The sequence below is a fragment of the Rhinolophus sinicus genome, linkage group LG16, assembly GCF_036562045.2.
Source record: "Rhinolophus sinicus isolate RSC01 linkage group LG16, ASM3656204v1, whole genome shotgun sequence".
Lineage (NCBI taxonomy): Eukaryota > Metazoa > Chordata > Mammalia > Chiroptera > Rhinolophidae > Rhinolophus > Rhinolophus sinicus.
Window position 1 is genome coordinate 15,460,375 of NC_133765.1, and position 21,492 is coordinate 15,481,866.

Genomic DNA, 21,492 nt, shown 5'->3' on the forward strand with positions numbered 1-21,492 from the left:
TCTTTTAACTTGTGCAATGTACAAATGTTTTTTTAAAATGTAACTTAGATCTCTTTTTACACTTAATGGCTTTTAGATTTATTGCATGTTCAGGAAGGCCTGTCCCACCCCCAAGATTGTTTTTGAAAAAAAGCGCCTGAATTTTGCCTTAGGGCTTCCACCCATCAGGTTTGCCTTTGTGTCCCTAGGTGTTTGCAGTTCATCTGTGGTGTGGTGAGGTGGAGACCGGGCTGCTGGCGTAGTGTTGCCATCCCTCAGCCCCTCAAGCCGATCTGAGAGCTCCGTCCCCAAGTTGAATCCCCGTCCTACTCTGGCTCTTGACTCCGGCTTTCCTGTGCCACTGGTGGGAATGCCTGGCCTCATCTTCAGACAGGGCTGGGGGGAGACGGGTTCAGTGGGTACCAGCGGTGCACAGTGAGGTGGCCCTGGCATGGGCTACTCCTCCTCTGTGACTGTGTGCTGGGGGCAGTGGCCCATTTAGCCAAGAAGACACAGCCCTAGATATTTTGGTCAGGAAAGAAACTGCAGTGTTTATTTTCTTCAGAAAAAAAACATTTAGAAGATTTAAAAAAAAAAAAAAAAAGCTCTTTCGTTTAGAAGGAATCTAGGTATGTTATTGTTTAAGAAAAAAAATTGTTTGCAATGTATCAGTCACCCGTTTAGTTCTGAGCATGATTTATGTGAGGAAATGGTTTTTTTAAAAATTAAGCTGGAGATATATCCCTGTACGATGCTTCTGTGAAAATGCGGCTTTTGTCCGGTGCTGTTAATGCAAGTTGTAACAGTGTGATATGGGAGTCAGTGTTTACATGTTACATTCCTCCGCGCAGTCAAAATAAGCCCGCAGGGTCTACAGTAGCATTTCTGTATTTTATCAGCTTGGGCTGGGGCTGAGGGGGAGGCCTCTGCTCACACTTGGAGGGGCTGTTTCTGCCAGATTTATTTGCCTTATAAATATTCCCCGTGTTTATTTTAACTCGCCTTTAAAATGGAGCTGAAATTAATATGGACCTGAGGGCTGCCCGCCCCCGGCCCCGAGTGCCTCCTGTCACCGGGCGGGGACGTTTCTACTTGGCCCTATCCAGGAGGCTCAGCTGGTGGCCAAGGGTGCCCAGCATGCCTGGCCTCTGCCTGCAGCAGGCGCTGTGTTCACTGACTGGCTCCCCAGGCCCGTCAGAGACTTTGGGTGGGCATGCCTGGCCCCAGGTCCCTCGTAGATTCTGCGGTATGCACAGGTCCCCCCTCCTTTTTTCCTTCCCCGTGATGGAGCACGGGCAGCAGCTGGGACCTTCTTTTAGAATGCGTCTGAGTGGGACAGTGACCAGTAGCTTCAGCACTGGCGCATGGAGCCGCCCCCAGTGGCGCCTGCGGCCTTCAGCCTCCCCTGGTCGCTCCATACCACCTTTGCTGTTCTTTGAACCCCTGTGGTCACAGTAGCATTCCTGCCTCATGGGGGGAGGGATGTGAGGAGTCCCATTTCCTCCTTTGCTTGTGTCCAGGTTGGGGGCACCCAAGGCTAGACAGATGGCAGAGGGGATGGCGAATCTTGAGCCTCATTGGTGGAAAACAGAATCAGCCCCCTCGCTACATAGCTGGGTGCCTGGTCAGGAAGCCCCAGAGGCCAGATTGCGTGTCGAACACTCCAGCAAGTGCCGCGTGAGCTCCCGAGTGCATGAGCAGGACACTCTGAGGCCAGGTAGGGCCGGGCCAGTGCATGCGGGGCCTGCGGAGGGACAGCGTAGGTTGGCATCTTCAGCTCAGCTTCCCAAACACCAGTTTTGTGTCTGGTTTATTTGCCTTTTCCATTATTCTTGTTTCTTCATTTTTCTATGGAAATCCCAGACAGGTTGAAGATGGTGTGATGACTCCATCTTCACGCAGAGGAAAGACAGGCGGGAGCCCCTGGGGGGGGGGGGGCAGGGGAATCATGGCCACTTTGGAAAGGTGTCCATCACCAGTACAAAGGGGGTGCACAGCCCTGCATAGGGAGGCTCAGAGGTGGCACGTAGCCCTGCGTGGCCCAGCCATTCAACTGGGCAACCCCCAGGCAGGTGGAGGGAACGTGGAAGGGGAGAAAGGTGGGCCCACTCCCGACAGCTCCTGTAAGAACGCAGGCACTGGGGTATCTGCATCCAAGTGCCCCAGGCAGCCTGGCTCCACCTCAATCCCACAGCCCCATGGCCGCCTCCGCTGTGAGGCCTTCTGGCCCCGGGAAACCGAGTGGGGACTTGGGCCTGGCCTCCCAGCCTGCCCAGGCCCAGGGCCCTCTGGTCCCTGCCTGCTGAAACTGTTCGGGTGCCTTACGGGTGGGGAATTGAGATCACTCTACTCCAGACCCCTTTGGTTCCCTGGCCCAGCTGGTCCACACTCCTGCCTGGGGCTCACTCCGGGTCTGGAGGTTGGCTCTCTGCAGAGCTAGACTCAGCTGGAGCTTTGGGCCGACTTCAGTGTCAGCACTTTTCTCTGACCTCAAAGAGGACTTAAATGAGACCGGAGACACCTAGGGGTGGCTCTTCCCCCATGTTGGACCTACCAGGACACAGAGTTGCCATTTCCAGATAAGAATCTAGACCTTGCTGTTACCACTGCCCACTTAGGTAGCCTCGGCTCCTTGAGGGTCTGCAGAGTGAGGGGCTGGCTGACCTCTCCTGCAACTGCCCAGCCTGCTTGCCAGCCCGGGACTGTGCCCTGTCCTGCAGCTGCTCTGCAGCCTGAGCCCCTCTGTCCTGGAGCCCCCAGGAGAGTGAAGCAGGGAGAGTTTTTGTAACTCGGGCTGATTTAATGCTGCCTGTCAGAGTTGGTCATGGAAGGAGCTTTTGTTTGACCCTCATTAAGTCTGAAAGCTGACCAGGTGCTATAATCATTTTTCTCCTTCCTAAGCGCAAGAGAGAAGAATATAAATTTTATTTTGTGAAGAACCACAGCTGTTAGTTTAAGAAAACTCACTGCTACTTAATTTTCTCATTTGATGCTTAACGTCCATATTCAGTTCGTGTGACATCCTTGTGTGTAGCCAAAGGAAGGACGACCAACGGCCTGGACTTGGCTACCAGCCTGGAAAGCACCGCTGACCATCTCTGTGGGTGTGTCCCTGTGGCTAAGATACGCAGGGCTCAGGGGCTGAGAAAGACATCTCCTCAGGGTGGCAGCAGCTATTGGGCCAGAGTCTCGGGGTGGCATCTGCTATGAGGCCAGAATGTAGAGGCTCTGACCTGGTGGAAGTGGGCTCAGCATCGGGATCTGAGGGTGGCATGGGGCTGGCCCCCACTCAGGAGGAGGCCTTGGGCCCCCCAACGCCGTGCTGCTTCCCTGCGGCCTGTTTGGCATTTCCTGCACTGGCAGGAGTGCCAAGGGGCCAGGTGCCTGCGGTGAGGCCCTCACTTTGTGTGTGTGTTCCTCTTGGGGAGCAGATCAGGGGCCTTCAAACTCGAGAGGCAGGTGGAGAGCTCTTTAAGCCAGGGCTTCATGGGCCTGAATTAAGGCTTTTGTTTCTGCTTCCTCCCCCCATTCAGAGTTTGAACAAGAAAGCCTTCCCTGTGATTAGGCTAATCCCACCGTAGTTATACCTTCACGTAAAATGTTTGCGCACCAAAAGGCACAGAGAGTGGAGCTGCCCAGAACACACGGAAAATTAAATCAGGGGCTCCAAGGCGCAGGTGCTGACTTCCGGCGTGGGCTGATGCTCTAGTCTCGGGTCTCCTAATGTCGTGAGAAGGCGAGTGTTTACAGCCGTCAGCAGCTCACTCATCCCTTCTGCCAGGTCCAACAAGCTCGTCCTCTGACTTCTGCTGCTGCCAGCACTGCTGTCGTCCTGGGGATGGCCAGGGCCTGCGTTGGTCACTGTGCCTTGGCACCTAGTCTCAGCCCCACTGTTCCCAGGCCCCCATTCAGGCTGAGTGGCTCCTCTATGGCCAGCAGAAGCTGATCTGCAGTTTCAAACTAACCAGTAGAAACAAAATGGTGCCCCTGTCTGCCATTCTCCCTGCTCGTGACCAGGAGGCTCGAGTGTCTGTCTCCACTTTTGTTCCAGCATGTGCTTACTTTAGTCCATTTGAAGGGAGTTCTCAGATCCTTCATTCTTCAAAGAATAATCATTATTTGATAAATTGGGGGCAGGGGTGGAATGAAAACCAACACAGTTGATAATCCTGCCTCATGAAGCCAAGAAGAGACCCAGGTCACCCTCACTACACGGGGGGTGGGGGGAAACCTGCTTGTGTTTGTGAGATTCCAGTCGCACACATTCGGTCAAGGACACGCCCTTAGGAATGACCTGGCTGGTGCCTGCCTCCTCCTAGATGTGCCCTCTGTCAGTGACTCAGAGCTGGTGGCCTGAGGGGTGGGGGCACCTGTGACTTTGAGGTGGGTGGGAGGCCCAGGGCACGGAGAGGGTTCTGTGGCAGGAGCTGGGGATTTGGCACCCACTTGCTCTGCCTCCCTGTCCAATTCCCCATCCACATAGTGTAAGAGGGTGGGGAGACACGCAGGGGCTGCAGAAACATAATCTTTTTGCCCCAATCAGGAGACTATGTGGCTGTTGCAAACAGGAACATTATATGAGGTCCTGGACTGTAGGCCAAGGGCTGCGGCCAGCCCACCGCTACAGGAGGACCTGCCTTATAAAGGCAGGATGGCTCGGAGACAAGCAGGGACAGCCCAGTTGGTTGTCAGAGGGGCTACCCCAGCGCCTGTACAGCATACCCGGCCGGGCGGCGGTCAGCCCATGCCATTGCTGCCACTAGAAGCAGGAGCAAAGGGCATCGCTGTGTGTTCGGCATTGATGCTCTAACCCAACTTTGTTCTTGCGTTTAGTGCAGGATATTCAAAGTAGCTAAAATCTATTTGTATTTTAAGCAACTCATAGTTTCATATCTTAAAGAAAGGCTTATGCCTTTCACCATACACGTCAAGTCCAAAAAAATTCAGGTTTTGTAATTTTGAAAATGTGCCTACACATAGATGTGTATGTGATGCCCACAAGTGTGCATGAGTCCCCCTCAGCTTCCTCACCTACTGAGCCCTCTGCACTCACCCCACACGTGACTCCATGGTTCTGTCTCCAGTTCCCGAGAGGAAGCCGTGCGCCAGTTGCTTCCTGCAGGGCACCTGCAGGAGTGTTCCATGGGATACGCCACTTCTTGAAATGGAATTATATCATTAGTACCTGCCGGGATTAGAGCTGACATTGGGCTTATCCATCCTTACATCACCTCCTCTTGTTCAAAGGCTGAAGGGGTGATCTGACAAGCCCACCCACACATCGCCTCCCAGGCTGGGAGTTTTCGTTCTGTATTAGGTTCCGTGCATGTGTGCAAGTGTGTATGTGTGCACGCGTGTGTGTGTGTGTGTGTGTGTGTGTGTGTGTGCATGCAGAGTGTGGAGCTGAATTACAGGAGAGAATTTATACTACTATGGCAGATATTTTAAATGATTCTGCTGGTTCCCAGCATCCTGTGTCTGCCCCTCCCCCCTCTTCCTCTCAGAGGAGCTGGCTGTCCTGGCCCTGGGCCTGTGTGTGCTGGGGCTGGACAGGCAGGTGTTGGCCTTCTGGCCTGGCCTTCCGTGATATAAGAGTGTTTTGCCCATAGAGGATGCTTTCCAGGAGCACTCTCCCCACCCCCATCCCGCCCCACTGTCTGGTGTCCTCCCTATTCTGCAAAGCATCTCTTTGTTTCCACCCTGGCTGCAGGAGGTCCAGAGAGACCCCAAGGCAGAACTTACCTTAGGACAGAAGGAAAACCCTTCTGCTTCCTGTAACTGGGCTTTTCTCAACACGTCCATGGAAGTCATGTTGGTCCCACTATCAGGGCCTTTCACGGGACATGTGCTGTTTTGTCACTGACCACTTATGTCCTTCACCACCAGGCAATTTCCTGATTCAATGACACAGTTTGTCATGTTGTATTTCATAGCTGGAGCCTCTGGGAAGTGGGTTTTGTACCTTGGGACAATCTGTTTGAACAGTCAGCCTCAGTTGACTCATCAACAGTGACACATCAGCTGACCAAATGCATGAAGGCTGAAGGGCCCTGTCCCCATGGCAGAGGCACCACTCAGGACAACTGTTTGTGTATGATGGCGGGCCACACATGAGACTTACTTCTGTTCTTTCTCTCTGTGTCCATTCCTCTAACAGGTTGGTGGTCGGAGCCAGCTGTATCTTTTGATAGCGTTCAAGTGACAAAGTGCCATGCTTACAATCCTGAGAGAGGAAGCTCGATGCCCAGAGCCCCTCCCCAACTGCTCTCCCTTCTGTCAGGGAGTACACTCTGCCGCCTGGAAGCAGGCACTTACGAGGGCCACTCAGGGGGGATGACCTGTACTCAGGGGACAATTTGAGGCTGACCTTTGAGGCTAGGGCTTCCTGGAGGCTTTTCCTGAGCCACACACTGAGGTGGCTGAGCCAGCCGGGCAGCTGGACACAGCCGTGAGCCAGGGGATCCTCCCTTGAGAGCAGCCCCACTTACTCAGGCCTCTTTCTTTAGAGGGAGCAAGGAACCAGGAAAGGTCAGGAGAGGAGCCACAAGGGGATGTGGGGTCAGGAGCGGGGATATCTGAGGGAAGATGAAAGCCCTGGGACTGCTAGCTGAGAACATAGGCCAGAAGCGGCTGCCTTGTGTCTTTCATGGAAGGGGCATTTCCTTTCCGTCACCACTCGGACCCCACAGGGTAGGTCTAACCCTGGAGGCCGAGATTAAACTGCAGGGAGTCTAGACAGATGCCCCATGGAGGCAGAAGCCACCTGGCCCATCGGTGCTAGAGTGAGCCCCCCACCTTGCCCTGGACATGCATTTGAGAAGTAGGAGCAGGGGGTTCTCTATGAGTAGTGTCGGGAGCCTCCTTTGGGCTGGCTGTGGGCTGGTGGGAAGTGAGCTGATGGTGTAGGGCCCTGGGGCTCTTGCCGCTTGGCTCCCAATGTCATGATCAGCTAGTTAGCGTTCCTTAGCCTATCCCTGGCAGATGTGGCCCTGGAGTGTGCTGGCTTCCTCACCGGGCTCAGACTGGACACCACTGTCATGATACGCAGCATTCCTCTGCGGGGCTTTGACCAGGTAATGCCCGTGGTCCACCTCCCACCCTGTGGCTCTGCTATCCCCAGGAGGTTGCACGTTCCCTCCACTTGCTGCCCTGGCCCAGGAAGGTGCAGGTGTGGGCTGGGAGTGACATCTCAGGCTTTAGAAACTGGCCCTTGAGTTGAATGAGGTTGTTTGTGACATAGAAAACACCTGACAAGAGTGTGGAAGCAAGGGTTGGCACATAGAGCGTGTGGCAGCTCTAGGCACATGGGGCCAGCCTCACAGACCGCTTTCATTCCATCGCAAGTGGCAGGCATGTGTCGACAGAGGCACTGTCTCTTCTGTCTTGCTGAGCCCCTCAGGGGTCTGAGGGGGTGTGCCGCCTCACCAAGGGCAGCACCAGGCAGGGGAGCATGTGGCAGACTGGGGAGGCCCTCGGTGGCCACCTCAGGAGACAGCAGTCCCTGGCCGAAGCACCAACCACCTTCCATAGACTGAAAAGATGTCACCCGCTCGCTGGGATGAGCACTCAGTTCCCCGGCCGCTGCATGACCCTCCCTGAGAGCTGGGAGCGTCAGCACAGCCTCTGAGGCCTGGCCAGCTCTCCATGCACCGCACAGGGCAGTGCCCGCTCCGAGCACAGCAAGCCTGTCATGGTCCACTCCTGACAGCCACATGGCAGGAGCTCAGAGGGCTACCTCCCCAGGTCTGCACTGTGCAAGCCATCCTGATCTGCCCCCGGGATGTAGACACCCACAGTGACGTTAGACACACCCCCGTGAGACTTGTGTGTTTTGTTTTTTAACAAAAAACTCTCCAAGGAAAAGTCACCCATTAAAATTCAAGTCTGGGATTGTCGTTGTCAAGATGTCAAACCCTTCAAGACAATAGAAAATAAACATCTAAATTATTCTTGTAAAAAAAAAAAAAGATGTCAAATTCTCCATGTCCCCCAAAAGAAGATGCACCGCCATCTATGACACGGCCTTGCCAGCCTGTGGTCCACCCTTGGCTCCCGGGCCTGGCCTGCCCAGGCAACATGGAGACATGCCCCTCTGCTCTGCCCACTGTGTGCCATTTGCCCTTTGGCTGTCACACTCGTCTATCACTTTACTCAGCACAGAGGCTCTGAGTGCCTGCCAAGGGGACACAGCATCTACAGCAGGTCTCTGAGCCCAGGCTACAGGGAGAAGCCAGGCAGCAGACGAGCCATGAGAAGGCCCTGTGGCCAGATGCAGCAGAGATGATGCCAGAGAGGCAGAGGGGCTGCAGGGATGAGGGCTGCTGGCAGGACCAGCCTTGGCCCTGAGCCGAGGCAGAAGCTGGAGACAAGAGGGGGTGCAGTTCCCAGAGAGCGGCCCATGGAGGAGGCGAAAAGAAGGCAGATCTGGGCCTGCTGAGGGGCTGGAGTGAGCGAGGCTGGGCTGGTGGGCCAAGTTGGTGGTGGGAGCTAAAGCCCACCTGGTGGGAGAAGTGCCTCGGAGGTGTCAGAAGCAGGGGGAGGGCAGTCTGGTACCTGGGTGGAGTATACATGTTGTTGATATCCAGATGGTGGGGTCCCTCAGGTGAGAGAGTCAGAAGGAAAGGCAGCAGTCTCCAGGTGTGCCCTGGAAGAGGCACAGTGGCAAGGCCAGGTGACCGAGGCCATGCCTCAGCGAGAAGGACGCGCAGCCCCGGTGACAGGCCTAGGGGTGGTCTAGGGGCGGTGGCCTAGGGGCGGTGGACCAACGCTGTGGCTTGAGAGGGTCCAGCAGTTCCTCCTCTAACTGTAACGTGGACATCCAGGCCCACCAGCTGTCCAAAGGGATCCAGGAGGGACAGCCTACTTACCTGTTCCTGCGACCAGGGTGACAGTCCCAGACAGGCAGGAGTCTCATGGTGAGCCAGTCCCTAAGTGAGCTTGCTCATCGGAGCAGATATCAGAGGATTTAAACAGTGATTTTTATTTTCTCCTGAAAAAAAGAAGCTGTGGCTGACTGCCTCTGTGACAAGGACACACAGTGGCCCTGGAGACTGGGCTTCCACTCTGCAGCCTAGGGGTGCAGAGCCTCCTGGGCTGGGAGCGAGGAGCCCTCTCTGCAGATGCCCCAGACCCTCCCCCCACTATGCTCACTACTCCTGTTTCTTGGCAGGGACCATAGGTGCCCACATACTATTGTCCCAGCTTCTCCATGGCACAGTTGCTGACCACACTCAATGGAGGGAGGGTAGGGAACAGAGCGCCATCTCTTTCAGGCAGGTTGGAGCCCCCAGGAGAAGGGGGTACTTCTCTGTCATAGCTTTCACTCAAGACAGTTAATTAGCATCCAAAGAAGTGTCCAAAGTTCAAGTGCAACCTAGCCATAGGGCCCAGGGTCCTCAGATTTGGAGCTGGGGGTTGGGGGAAAGCGGCACCAGATGCTCTGAGACCCAGCTCAGCCCTCAGCTCCTCAGAAAGCAAGGGGACCCGGAGGTGGGGGTGGTCTGCTTGGGACCACATCGCAGAAGGGGTGGGGGCACCGAACCCTCTTTTTTGGACAGACCCCTCTTGCCCTCCTGCCCTCAGGGCCTTTTCACGCAGGCAGGGGGCCAGGTCCTCTCTTCCCAGTCATCAGTGAGACATTCTCACTGCCACTTGGTCCTCACAGGGTGTTCTCTTATGCTTTCTAGCAAATGTCGTCCTTGGTCACGGAGCACATGGCTTCTCACGGTACCCAGTTCCTGAGGGGCTGCACCCCCTCAAGAGTGAAGAAGCTCCCGGATGGCCAGCTTCAGGTCACCTGGAAGGACCTTGCATCGGGCAGGGAGGACATGGGCACATTCGACACCGTCCTGTGGGCCATAGGTAAGGGTGTGCGATCCAATGTACACAAGCCCCACTGGGAGACCAGAGGCCCGCCTTCCCTTCTCTCCGCCTCCAGGGCCTCCTTTCTCTTGCTGGCTGTCCAGTGATTTGGCTGCTATAGAGTGTACCTCTTGGGCTGTTGCAAAGTCTCGTGGGATTGCTTCAGATACTTCCTAGTAGGTTGCTTTGAGCGCCGCAGGTCATCGCGTGCTAGGAGGGGGCATTTCACCACCCTTTCCAGAGGTCACGCTTTGCAGACTTCCAAAGATAGCATCCAGTGATGAGGCAGAAGCCTCAGTCCTTTCCCAGCCAGGCATGGGCTGTGTCCCCAGTCTCCTGTTCTCTGAGAGGCCCTGGGGTAGTTTTTAGTAGGGGCAAAGGCTGGGCAAGTGTGGCTGCGTAGAACTAGCCCACTGCTGACCTTGTGGGACACACTCCCTAGGCCACCCCCATGAAGAGAAGCGTGGAGAGTATGGATTTGGGAGGGAGTGGGGAGACCCTCACCCAGGACCTGGGCCTGGGCCTGGGCTGGTCTGTAGGTAGGGAATGGGCTTCAAGGAAAGGCACCCTGGCCTCGAACTGGACAGAGAGAGTAGGCAGCCCAGACACTGCGCCATCAGGAGGCTGATCACAGCTGGGGCACGTCGGTGCTGTGAGTGGGCTCCCTGCACAGAGGGTGACGGGTCTTGTTAGTAAGGGTGCGTAGAGTGTGAGCACGGCGTACCTGCTGGGACATCCCTCTGCCTTGATACCTGTGGCTTCTGGGGTTACAGTGTTGTTTTCCTAAGCACCCATCAACTTGCATGTTAAAAGTGGGATCAGTCAAGGTCTTGCTCATTCTTGGTAGTTCCACTTTGAAGGATTCCGTCGGCCCTGAGCCTGGTCACTTGTCCCTCTTCTGTGAGCCTGGGCTTGGAATCCATGTAGCTACCAGGACTGTCATCTGCTTCAGGTCAGGGAAGCCCCTGGTTACTGAGCTCTCAGAGGGGCTGTCACTCTGGTGCGCTGTCCTGTCAGCGTTTGTCAAGACCTGGTCAGGAGGTCCCAGGGCTCCCTGAGGTGGGGAAGCTCCAGGAGAAGAAGGGCTGCATCACAGTGCAATGTGCTTCTGAAAAGCCTATTTTTCATGAGTTGCTCAGAATGACTGGAAATCAGAAGGTGAATTAAACCCCGGAGGAGTCAGCGCTCTTCACTTTTGTCCGGTCAAGAACAAATTTAAGGAACAAGGGAAAGATCCAAAATGCCCTGGAGTGAATGTAGTGCCTCTTGACCAAAATTCAGTAAATTACCAAAGGAAATATTCTTTTTTTTTTTTTTTTTTTTTTTTTAACTGAGTATTTTTTTTTTTTTTTTTTTTTTATTGGGGAAGGGGAAGAGGACTTTATTGGGGGAACAATGGTCAAATTGTTGTCCTTTCAATCTTAGTTGTAGGGGGTGCTGTTCAGCTTCAAGTTGTTGTCCTTTCAGTCTTAGTTGTGGAGGGCGCAGCTCAGCTCCAGGTGCAGCCGCCGTTGCTAGTTGCAGGGGGCACAGCCCACCATCCCCTGCGGGAGTTGAACCGGCAACCGTGTGGTTGAGAGGACAGGCTCCAACCAACTGAGCCATCCGGGAGCTCAGCGGAAGCTCAGCTCAAGGTGCCGTGTTCAATTTTAGTTGCAGGGGGCGCTGCCCACCATCCCTTGCGGGAGTCGAGGAATTGAACTGGCAACCTTGTGGTTGAGAGCCCGCGCTCCAACCAACAACTGAGCCATCCGGGAGGCAGCTCAGCTCAAGGTGCCGTGTTCAATCTTAGTTGCAGGGGGCAGAGCCCACCATCCCTTGCGGGACTCGAGGAATTGAACTGGCAACCTGGTTGAGAGCCCACTGGCCCATGTGGGAATCGAACCGGCAGCCTTCGGAGTTAGGAGCACGGAGCTCTAACCGCCTGAGCCACCGGGCCGGCCCCAAAGGAAATATTCTTGATCCAATCGTAAAAGTCAAATTTAAGCAGGTTTATATGAACACTATGAAAGACTCTTGAGACCCAGAAATGTAAATGATGGTTAATATCTTAAACTCCATTCTAAACAGGGAGGTAGCATGTTTCTCCCCTCCCATCTGCACCCCAGCGCTCGCCCTTCATCCCCAGATGTCTCTCTGTGTGCCTCACGCACACACATCCCTGGTCTCGACCTTTACACTGAGGTGCAGGCTGCACCTAGAACTGTCGGCTGAGCCCATGCTGATGGCAGGAGCATGGTGAGGGGCTGTGCCCTCCGAAAGCCTCAGGGTCCCCCAGCTTGCAGACAGGGCCTGGTGGGCGACAAGCAAGGCCCCAGGCGTGCATGCCTGCCCTCCTCCACCGGGTGTCCATTTTATTTTTTGTAGTTTCAAAAAGAGCATCCCCAGACAGTCTGCCCGGAGTGATTGATGCTGGGGGTGGAAGCTTTTCACAGTCCTTGGCCTTTGACCTTGCTTCCCGAGGCGGCGCTGTGGTGGCGGCGGTTTCTGGCACGCCTTCTGGGGCTGCACGGGCATGTGCTGACTTTGCTGCTCGCTCCCGGGCCAGGTTTTGTAAACATCAAGAGCCACTTCCCAGTTTAACAACTGGGAATGTTTCTGCTGGTTTACCCCGTAAGCCTTTAACCAGGCACTATTTCTACTTGCAATAAAGAATGATCCAATCCAGGTTAAAATAAAACGCCTTGGGGGCCACAGGGCTGGCGCAACAAAGAACTCTTGGACCGGACATCCCACCCCAGCAGCAAGCTGGGCTTTGACATGAGTTAAAAACAAAGGGGAAGGACGCCCCTCATGTCCTGTGGACACATTCTGAAGGCTGCAAGGAGCTCCTGTGAGGCCGAGAGCCTGTCTGGCCTGGCTGCCCATGTACCCAATGCCTGGGCCACCGCCAGTGAGGACAGTGGACACAGGGATGGCAAAGTCAGCCCTGCAGTCTGGAAGCCGAGGACTCTGAGCCTCTTCCTGGCGCAGCCTTGATCTCCACGTGGTGGATTAAACACATTAGCAGTTAAAGCAGTTAATTGCTGTGCAGGGGGCCCACTCATTGTTTGTCTCTGAATCACCCACCCACACCAGGTGTCTCAGATAATAGACTGGGAACTCGCAGCGAGGAGGATTTCCTGTCTGCAGATGTGCCGATTACAGTGCTGAGTGAAGACAGTCAGCCTGCGCTGCCGCGGGCTCGAATTCACCCTGCACAGTTAACCAGTTGTGTCCTGAATCCCCGGCTCTTTGGGGGAGTGGGAGTTAAGACAGGCGTCAGAGTGGACACTCCGAGTGTAAATGCTTCTAGGCTAAAGGTCGGCTTTAGTTTAGCTTAGATTTTGTTTTAAAGCAGGGATGGAGGGCATCTGGATTACAGCCTGGAAGACCTAAAGCCTGGAGCTAAACCGTCCCCTGCCCCTCAGCATCTCAAGCCTCTTAGGAAGTTTCTCTGTCCCTCACTCAGGGAAGGATGAAGGCTGTGGTGTGTCCATCCCTGGGCCCTGGGAGTTCTGCTCACTGTTGGAAGAGCCCAGATGGCTGTGTTTCCAGTGTCTGTAGTGCCGGGAGGGCTGTCCTAGACCTGCCTCAGGAACCCCCTCAGTCCGCTGAGTGAGAGCTGAGGGAATCAGCCCCTAACGCCATTTCCATTTCTCAAGCTTTATCTCAACAGAAGAGCTGTTGTTCCCCTGTGTGTACCACCCATGGTTGGGTCACTTCTGAGCCTCTAAGATAGTGTAAAGGGAGGCAGCAGTCTCTGGCTCTCGGGCACTGGAGGCCCAGCTTTCCGACTTCCATCCATCTCCCACACTGAGGCTCCCACCATGAGCCACTCTGAGTAGAGTACAGCCCACCCACACAGCCTGCGTGCATGGACCACCATGCCCGGGAGGGGAGCACGTCTGCCCAGGATGGACTGTGGCCTGGGCCTCCTCTCTCTGCCCCAGGGACTAGTGTACGTGGTAGCCGTCCTCAATCAACTGTGTTCATCTGTTGGCTCCACCATGCTACAGACACGGCCCACGCCAGTCTCAGGAATTTCCCCCACCGGTGCCAGGCAGCAGGCGAGGAAGCAGGAGGCAAAACAGAACCCAGCCCCTGTGGCTGGGAGTGTTCTGAGTCCAGTGGGAAGGAAGAGGCAGTCCAGGGCGCTCGCTCCTCCTGAAGGCCGGGGATGGGGTGGAGGAGCTGGTGGGCTGACCATGGATGCCACCTGGCTGGGAGAAGCCCCGGTCCAAGGCCACCAGGCCTGTTAATCCCGGACTGCATCTTACAGTGACTGTAGAAAAGCACATGTGTGGCTGTGTTCTTCCCGGTGGGGCCTCTGTCGTGGCCTGGCTGACAGGTCACACACAGAAGACTGCTTTGTGATAGACGTGTCAGCTCACCCAGTGCCCATCCCTTCCTTGCTCTGGTAGAGCAGACAGCCTGGAAGAATGCACAGCTCTCCTTCTGATAGTCTAACGCCTTTTTGTTTTAGTGCAAATGTAAAGTTTGTAGTTACTGACATCAAGAGAGACCCAAATCTGCTTGTATGTGGCTTGTTTTTGGAGGAAAAGGCATTTGTGGAGCTCATGCCTATAGACACCTCCCATAGGCCCAGGGAAATGGCCAGGGCCTTCCTCACCACACCATGTGGCCACCAGGAAGTACACCACTGCTCCTGAAGCAGCCAGTGGCATTGGCTCAGTGGCCTTCCTCTCCCTCCGCCCCTGCTTGCGATGGTACTAACCCATCGCAAAATCCAAGAGGGGGAAGTGGGACAGTTTCCTGTGCTCCCAGACTGGCCTCATGCACTCTGCTTGGGATCCCCCACACAGCCAGGGGTGGTAAGCTGTGCCAGGCGTGCAAGCCAGCTCCTTCCTATGTCCAGGGTCACCTTCCCCCCCCCCCCCGACCCCCCAGCCACCAGACCCAGCAGCCTGCCTCCATGCTTACGAATGTCAGGTGGGATCTTGTTTGCCAAGTCAAATTCAGGATTTATGATTAGAACTTAGTGGAAACCAATTAGGATAAAAGAAAAACAACCCTCAGTGAAAGCTCTTCTGGAGATAAATGGGCACTGTGTGTACATATTAATATGTGCCAATTAAATTCTACAAGTGCCAGTCAGAACAGCCAACCAGTGGGAAAATTATATTTCTATCTATAATTGTTAAAACAGTAATTGCCATGTGCCACAGAGCTTGTTCCTTCCTGGGGGCTCCCGTGGGCCGAAAGCTGGAGCTTCTGTCGAGTCCAAGGGGCTGACTGTAGTGGTTTTAGGGGCCCATGTGGTTTATTTTATACAATGTCAGTGCTTACACACAGGTTTGAATAGAAAGGTCCATGTGCTCCCCAGGAGGTAAGCTCACCCTACTTGTCCAAGGGACCTTCCAGGTAAAAGACTCCCTCAGGACAGCCTGGGGACCGCTGGTGGGTGCTGGTGGTTGCAGCGAGCAGCCTGCCGCTGGTCACGCTAAGTTCCAGGGGCTCATTCATTCATTTAGTAAGCATTGAGCCCTGCCTGGGACATTGAGGCCAGCCTGGTAGATGATCTCCCCTGTCCCCAGGGGGCTCACAGCTGTGTTTGGGGCCTGGGGCTCACTGAGAAGGGGCCATTGGAGAAAATAAAAGAAGCCCTTTACTGTTATCGTCATTTTGCCTGAAGTCTCAAACATAACAAGAGATATATAGTACATTTTTTGAAAAGTAGGCCTCCGAGAATCTGACTAGAGGTTCCAAAGGTATGAGTTGCCTTTTGAGCTTGGTCCAAGGTGCTGCACAGGCCAGGCCCAGTGGGAGTGGCTGACTTTGGGGGGCAATGTGCTTCTCAGGAGGGTCGCCCTCCATGAGCCTGTGTGTGAAGCTGCTGCTGGGCCCTCACCCACCCCACCAGCCTCCCGGACCCCCGACCTCCCAGCACTGAGCTTCCAGCTGCTTCCTTTATATCCTCGTTGCGTCTGTCTGATTATAGCCCCTCATTCACCCTGTCATACTCCTGCTGGCACTTAAATCTTACCTCGTTACATGGATTGCCCTTCACTCGTCAGAACATGTGCTCCAGGCAGGCATGAAATTGTAGGGAATGCCTGTCCTCCCATAACAGACGAAAGAGGCACGTGAAACTGCATGTGCCCGGTTGCCCACATCCCTGTGCCCCGCGGAGCAGGTAGTAATGACCCTCAGCAGCCACCTGGGGGTTTTCGGCCTTCAACCCTTTCCAGCTGGCTGGGTGAGTGTGGTGGCCGGTGAGCAGCAGCTGGTGGGGTTCCCAGTGCCATCAGAAGAGGACTGGCTTGGCCCAGCTGTACCGAGAGCACTTGGGCTGAATGCTGATTCTGCCAGGGCTTCAGGGGTGTCCTGGGTTGTGAGTGCTGGGAGGGAGGGACCATCCTACCTCAGAGACACCAGGGGTCCCATGGTCCCCCAGAGGGACTCCAGCCAGCAGACAAGGCTGGGCCTGGTGAGAGAGGCAGCTGAGGGCAGAGGTGTGTGGCCCATTCACACATTTATGCGGATGTAGCCTCTGAGGAGGAAGTGAGACTGTTTGTTTGTACCTGGAATTTTAATGTCCTCATTGTTTGCGGTAACAATGGCAGAGTGTTATATGTGTATTCCGTAAAAAGCTCTTATAAGGCAAGAAAGTCATGAAAATGTCTATAAGCGAATGAGGAAATATAGGAACTGACAAGTCCCAAGAGGAAATACAGTTAATCAGTGTGTAGCCAAAAGATATTTAATTTTACTAGTAATCAAAGATCAGCACTGAGCCCCCTCCCCCTTGAGAAGGAGCATAGCCTAAGGAGCCCTGGGGGTGCAGCCCCTTGCCCTGCCCTGCGCTGAGGACGCCCCACCTGGCTAATGGCCCTCCTCTGAGGACCTGCCGTCTTCATCCTGGTGGTGTCCAAGGAGCAGAGATGTGGGAGCTTCCAGAGGTCCCACCTGAGACAGCCATTCAGCGGCACTTAAAATCCAAGCTGGGTGCCAAGAGCCCAGGCCAAAAGGGGAGCGATTCCTTGGGATGTGAAGTGGGTGGCCTACTGTGCTGGGATGGGGAGTGTTACCTTCATTTTTGCATCGGGTAAGAGGAAAATGGTCAAGGACATGACTTGGTACACTTGCCTGTACCTTGTTTGGTGCCATTTATGTCGGTCTGGCCTGGGTTGGGCACTGTTCATGTAGCGGAGCTGCCCTGCTTGTGTGGCTGGCCACTGGGTTGCACCATGGCACCTATTCTCCTCTCCTCTGGGGCTCCAGGCTGGAGCTGAGTGGGGGCCGCACCGTCTGACTGAGCCCCGGCACCTGAGGGGAGACGCAACCATGCTCTGAGCATGGGAATAGAACTCAGGAAGGGGCGTGTCCCTTCCTCCTCCATCACCACTGCCTAGGTTGCTTGCTCAGTGAGGCCCATCGTGGGGGCTCTGGGCCTGGTGTCCTGGCTGTGGCCCTGTGGGGCTGGTGGAGCCTGCCACAGCTCTGGGGTATGGCCCCACAGTATGGGACCCCTGCCCACTCCAAGCCTCACCTAGCACAAGTCCTGCTGGCATAGCTCCACACCCCGATGTGGCACAGCTGCCCTTTTCAGGGCTATTGGACTGCCTGGTGTGGCTTCCTTCTTCCTTCACTGTTCATTCTAGAAGCATCAATGGAGCGCGTGCAGGCATCTTCTTTGCTATATACTGTTTAACTTCTCTGCCCCTCCCCGTCCAGCCAGCTAGCTATCCATTTATTTATATCAATGGTCTGACTCACACGTTCCCATGTGCGTTCCAAGTTTATGTACCTAACATGTCCTAAAAAATTCTGGCTTCAAAATGGACTATGGAGGCCACCTAATTCATGCATTTGTTGTTATCTCCTGTTACTACTTTTAAATTTATCTTTATAGTAATCCCCTTATCCATGGTTTCACTTTCTGCTGTTGCAGTTACCCACAATCAACTGCAGTCTGAAAATATTAAATGGAAAATTCCAGAAATAATGCATAAGTTTTACATTGCATGCTATTCTGAGTAGTACGATGAAATCTCTCACGGTCCCGCTGCATCCCGCCCAGGATGTGAATCATCCCTTTGTCCAGCTCTCTATGCTGTGTACGTACGTTCCCCACCTGTTAGTCACTGAGCAGCCATCTTGGGTATCAGGTGAACTCCTGTGGTATTGCAGTGTTTGTGTTCAAGTCACCCTTATTTTACTTAATAATGGCCCCAAGGCGCAAGGGTAGTGATGCTGGAATTCGGGTATGCCAAAGAGAAGCTGTGAAGTGTTTTCTGTAAGTGAAAAGCTACGTGTCTATAGGAAAAATCATAGTATATAGGATTCAGTACTATCCATGATTTCAGGCATCCACTGGGGGTCTTGTTATATATCTTCCATGGATGGGGGGGGGGACTACTGTATTTTCTTTAGGGCCTCGGATGCAGTTTGGCTGGCATCAGCAAGGTGTGTAGTTACCATGGTTATCATAAGGCGCACAAGGAAATGCTCTTGGCGTCCTGTAACTGGCCAGGCAGGAGTACAGGGGAGAGCTCAGGTATAGCGTGGTCGGCCTCAGAGCAGGTTGGTCTCGCGCCGCCAGCTTTGCTCTCGGACACTCCAGCCCGACCCCAGAGCTATCAGCAGGTGGGCCCTGGTGAGCTGCTATATGCAGTGCTCCCCAGAACCAGGGGCCTAGGGAGGAACCAGAGGGCTGAGCTGTGAACCTCATGCCTGTAGGGACCCTCAGCCCACCCGGCAGACCCCCACCAGTCCTGCCCACGGGGCCCAGCTCCTTCCTCGCTGCGGCTCAGCATGTTCCAGTCCCTTCCTGAGAGTCAGACCCCCAGGCCACCTGGGAAGGACACTGGCCAGGGTGGCATGTCCCTCTCTGCATGCTCATGGGTCTCCGTTCACACGATTCAAGTGCCGGCATCAGCAGGGGTCTCAGGGCTCAGGTCACCCATGTCTGGTCTGGTCAGCAGTGGGTGCCAGCCTGCCTGGCACCTGATTCCTGTGGCCAAGCAGAGTGAAGAGCCTGGAGCCGGCTCCCCACGAACATGAGAAGCACGGCTTAGCCAAGTCTCTGTTTTGACTTCCCGCTCCAGGAGAGCAGCTGGAGACGAGGTTTCCCTTTCACAGGGCTTGCTCTTCCAGATGTTCAGATTGGCACCACCCGCTATTCGACCTCTCATGTGTCTGAGCCGCCACGAGCTATGGGAACTAAACCTTTGAAACGATTCATCTTTGCCTTCAAGGGATCACCCTGAGCCTCTGGAGTCCCTGAGGGGCCACCCACTGCCCGCCTAGGGTCAGGCAGGAAGAGCTGCTTTTGCCATGCCCTGGCTCAGCAAGGCCATATCTGAATTAGAGAGAAAGCTGGCAGCTCAGCTATGATGAGGCCCAGGGCTGTAATATATGGAACCCAGCAGAGAGGCAGCAGCGCTGACGCCCCTGGGGACCGCTGTCCCCTGTCCCTCCTGGCCTTTGCACCCAAGAGCAAGATTAGACAAGCTGACTGCACCAAGTTGTATGTGTGGAGTGCTCTGCACGTCAGCCCAGGTCCTCTCTCAGGACCTGGGGGCTGAAAGCGAGGGCCGTCTGCGGGGCAAGTGCCACGGGCACACGGGAGAGATGGAGCTGAGGGCTTTGTAGCACGGAGTTGCCACAAGGCCTGGCTTCTAGTCCCACTTGCTCACTGCCTGCTCTAGGTCAGCTGCCCTCCATGTGGCTCCCAGAGGACAGCCCCCTGCCAGACTCTGGGGACACAAAGCCACAGCCTATCCACGCACAGTCTCGTGGCAGGATCGCAGCGTAAACCCACCATGAAATGCTGTCCTGCCCCTAATACAAGCCCGCAGGAGGAGCACTATATGGGAGCTGGAGAGAGTGGGAAGGAGGGCACCCTCCCCAGGAATGGACACTTGTGAGGCTGTTGGCTCAGCTGGGGCCCAGAGGCAGGCTCCATGGAGACTGAGACACCCCCAGCCAGGAAATGCATACACAGGACAGGAGCCACAGCTTCTGTGAGGGGCATGGGCTGTGTATATTATGTGTCTTCCCCTTGGGGCATGATGCCTTTAGCAGCTGCATGGCCCTGTCACGCTGTGTCTGTGGCTGCTCTGCCACATCCATAAGGCAGCGAGGCCTGGAGTGGGCTGGCCCCTTCAGTGAGGAGGGGTTTAGAGACCACAGTCTAGAGGCACATCGCTCTTGGGTCATCACTGCTTCAAGACCTTTCTATGGTCAGAGCCAGGAACTTTGTATTTTTTAAAAAGTCATGAATTTCCAGTTCAAATTTAACATGATAGAGTTTTAATGGTCCTCTTTGAATGACACATAAGATCTATTTGCAGCTTGTTTATTGTTAAGATATAACCCTGTGAGGATGTTTAGTTAAAATGTGGGTTCCTACAGTCTCTTAAACAAATTACCTTCTTATTGCGCTGTTACCAACTTCACAGACAATCAGGCCCCTTTGTTTCAGGTTGTTTACAGGTCCATTTTTTATTTAATTTTATTTTTGAATATATAAATTGTGTCTATGATTAAGAAAAGAAAATTGTATTACAGGGTGTGTTTAGAGAAGTCCTGTTCCCATCTCTGTCCCCTCCCCTGTTTCATCCCTCTCTGTAACTCACTATTTCTACTAGTCCTGCTTCATTCTTTCATTGATTCTTCATGCAAATGTAGGGGTGTGTGTGTGTGTGTGTGTGTGTGTACCATAAGTCCGTGTGTGTGTGTCTGAGGCCCGTAGAGGCCAGGAGCCCCTCGACGATGTTTGTGTTTGATGTTTTACCAATTCTAAGTGGACATTCTGAGAAGTGTTTTAAATAAACCAAGGGATCTCGGTCAAAACCGCTAAAGAAAACCTTTCAGCCTTGATTTTTATTTCCTTCAGGTCGAGTTCCAGAAACCAGGAGTCTGAATTTGGAGAAGGCTGGAGTAAACACCAACCCCGACAGTCACAAGATCCTGGTTGACGCTCAGGAAGCCACCTCCGTCCCCCACATCTATGCCATCGGAGACGCAGCAGAGGTAGGGCGTGTGCCCACTGCCTGACCCCCACCCCAGCCACCCACCCCAGCTGAGCCACAGGGACACACGTTACTCACAGAAGCTCTGGGCCAAGCCCTAAGTGCTTTTAAGCCTCGATTTCTGGGAAGAATTGGGCATCAGTTTCTGCTCTCTTGAATGTTCTTCCTTTCTATGGAGGGCAGATGTGGAAGGCTTAAAAACGGCTGAGAGCACCCTTAGCAAATTCCTGTCATGAACCTCTGTGTCAGCGTCAGGGGTGTACATCTGTTCACACACCCCACAACACAGGCCTCAACCTCCCCTCAAATGGGTTGGAGATGCAGGGCTCTAGAAATGCTGCTGCTGGGCACAGCCTTGGGGCCATGATGGCCCCACAGTGCTGGGCCAGACTTCCTCACCTCAGTTTGCCCTCTGACCTGTGAGCAAGTCAGCACGCTCTCTCCCTGGGCTGTCCCCACCCCACTCAGGGGTCTTCCTGCTCTCTCTCCTGGAAAGAGGGTGGCACACACCACCCTGTGAATCCCTAGTGGAAGCCCTGTCCCCCTGCTTGGGGGCATCTAATCAATGTCCCTCCTCCCTTCTTCACGGGCCCCCAGCAAGACCTGCAGCTGGTCAGTTGTTGGGCCCCTGCGCCCCTAAAGCCTCAAGAACAGTTGGCCTATCCTATACGTG

General features: G+C 54.5%; 1 protein-coding gene across 4 annotated transcripts in view; it reads left to right on the plus strand.

Moving 5' to 3' along the window:
- The window catches only part of TXNRD2 (thioredoxin reductase 2), a 65,918-nt gene that overhangs the window by 17,549 nt on the left and 26,877 nt on the right, over window positions 1–21,492 (plus strand). For all 4 annotated transcript variants that reach the window (XM_074321836.1, XM_019755885.2, XM_074321837.1 and 1 more), the window contains exons 9-12: window positions 6,137–6,156; window positions 6,961–7,052; window positions 9,666–9,840; window positions 20,684–20,820. In XM_074321836.1, the coding sequence (XP_074177937.1) occupies window positions 6,137–6,156; window positions 6,961–7,052; window positions 9,666–9,840; window positions 20,684–20,820 (424 nt within the window). The remainder of the gene's footprint in view (window positions 1–6,136; window positions 6,157–6,960; window positions 7,053–9,665; window positions 9,841–20,683; window positions 20,821–21,492) is intronic.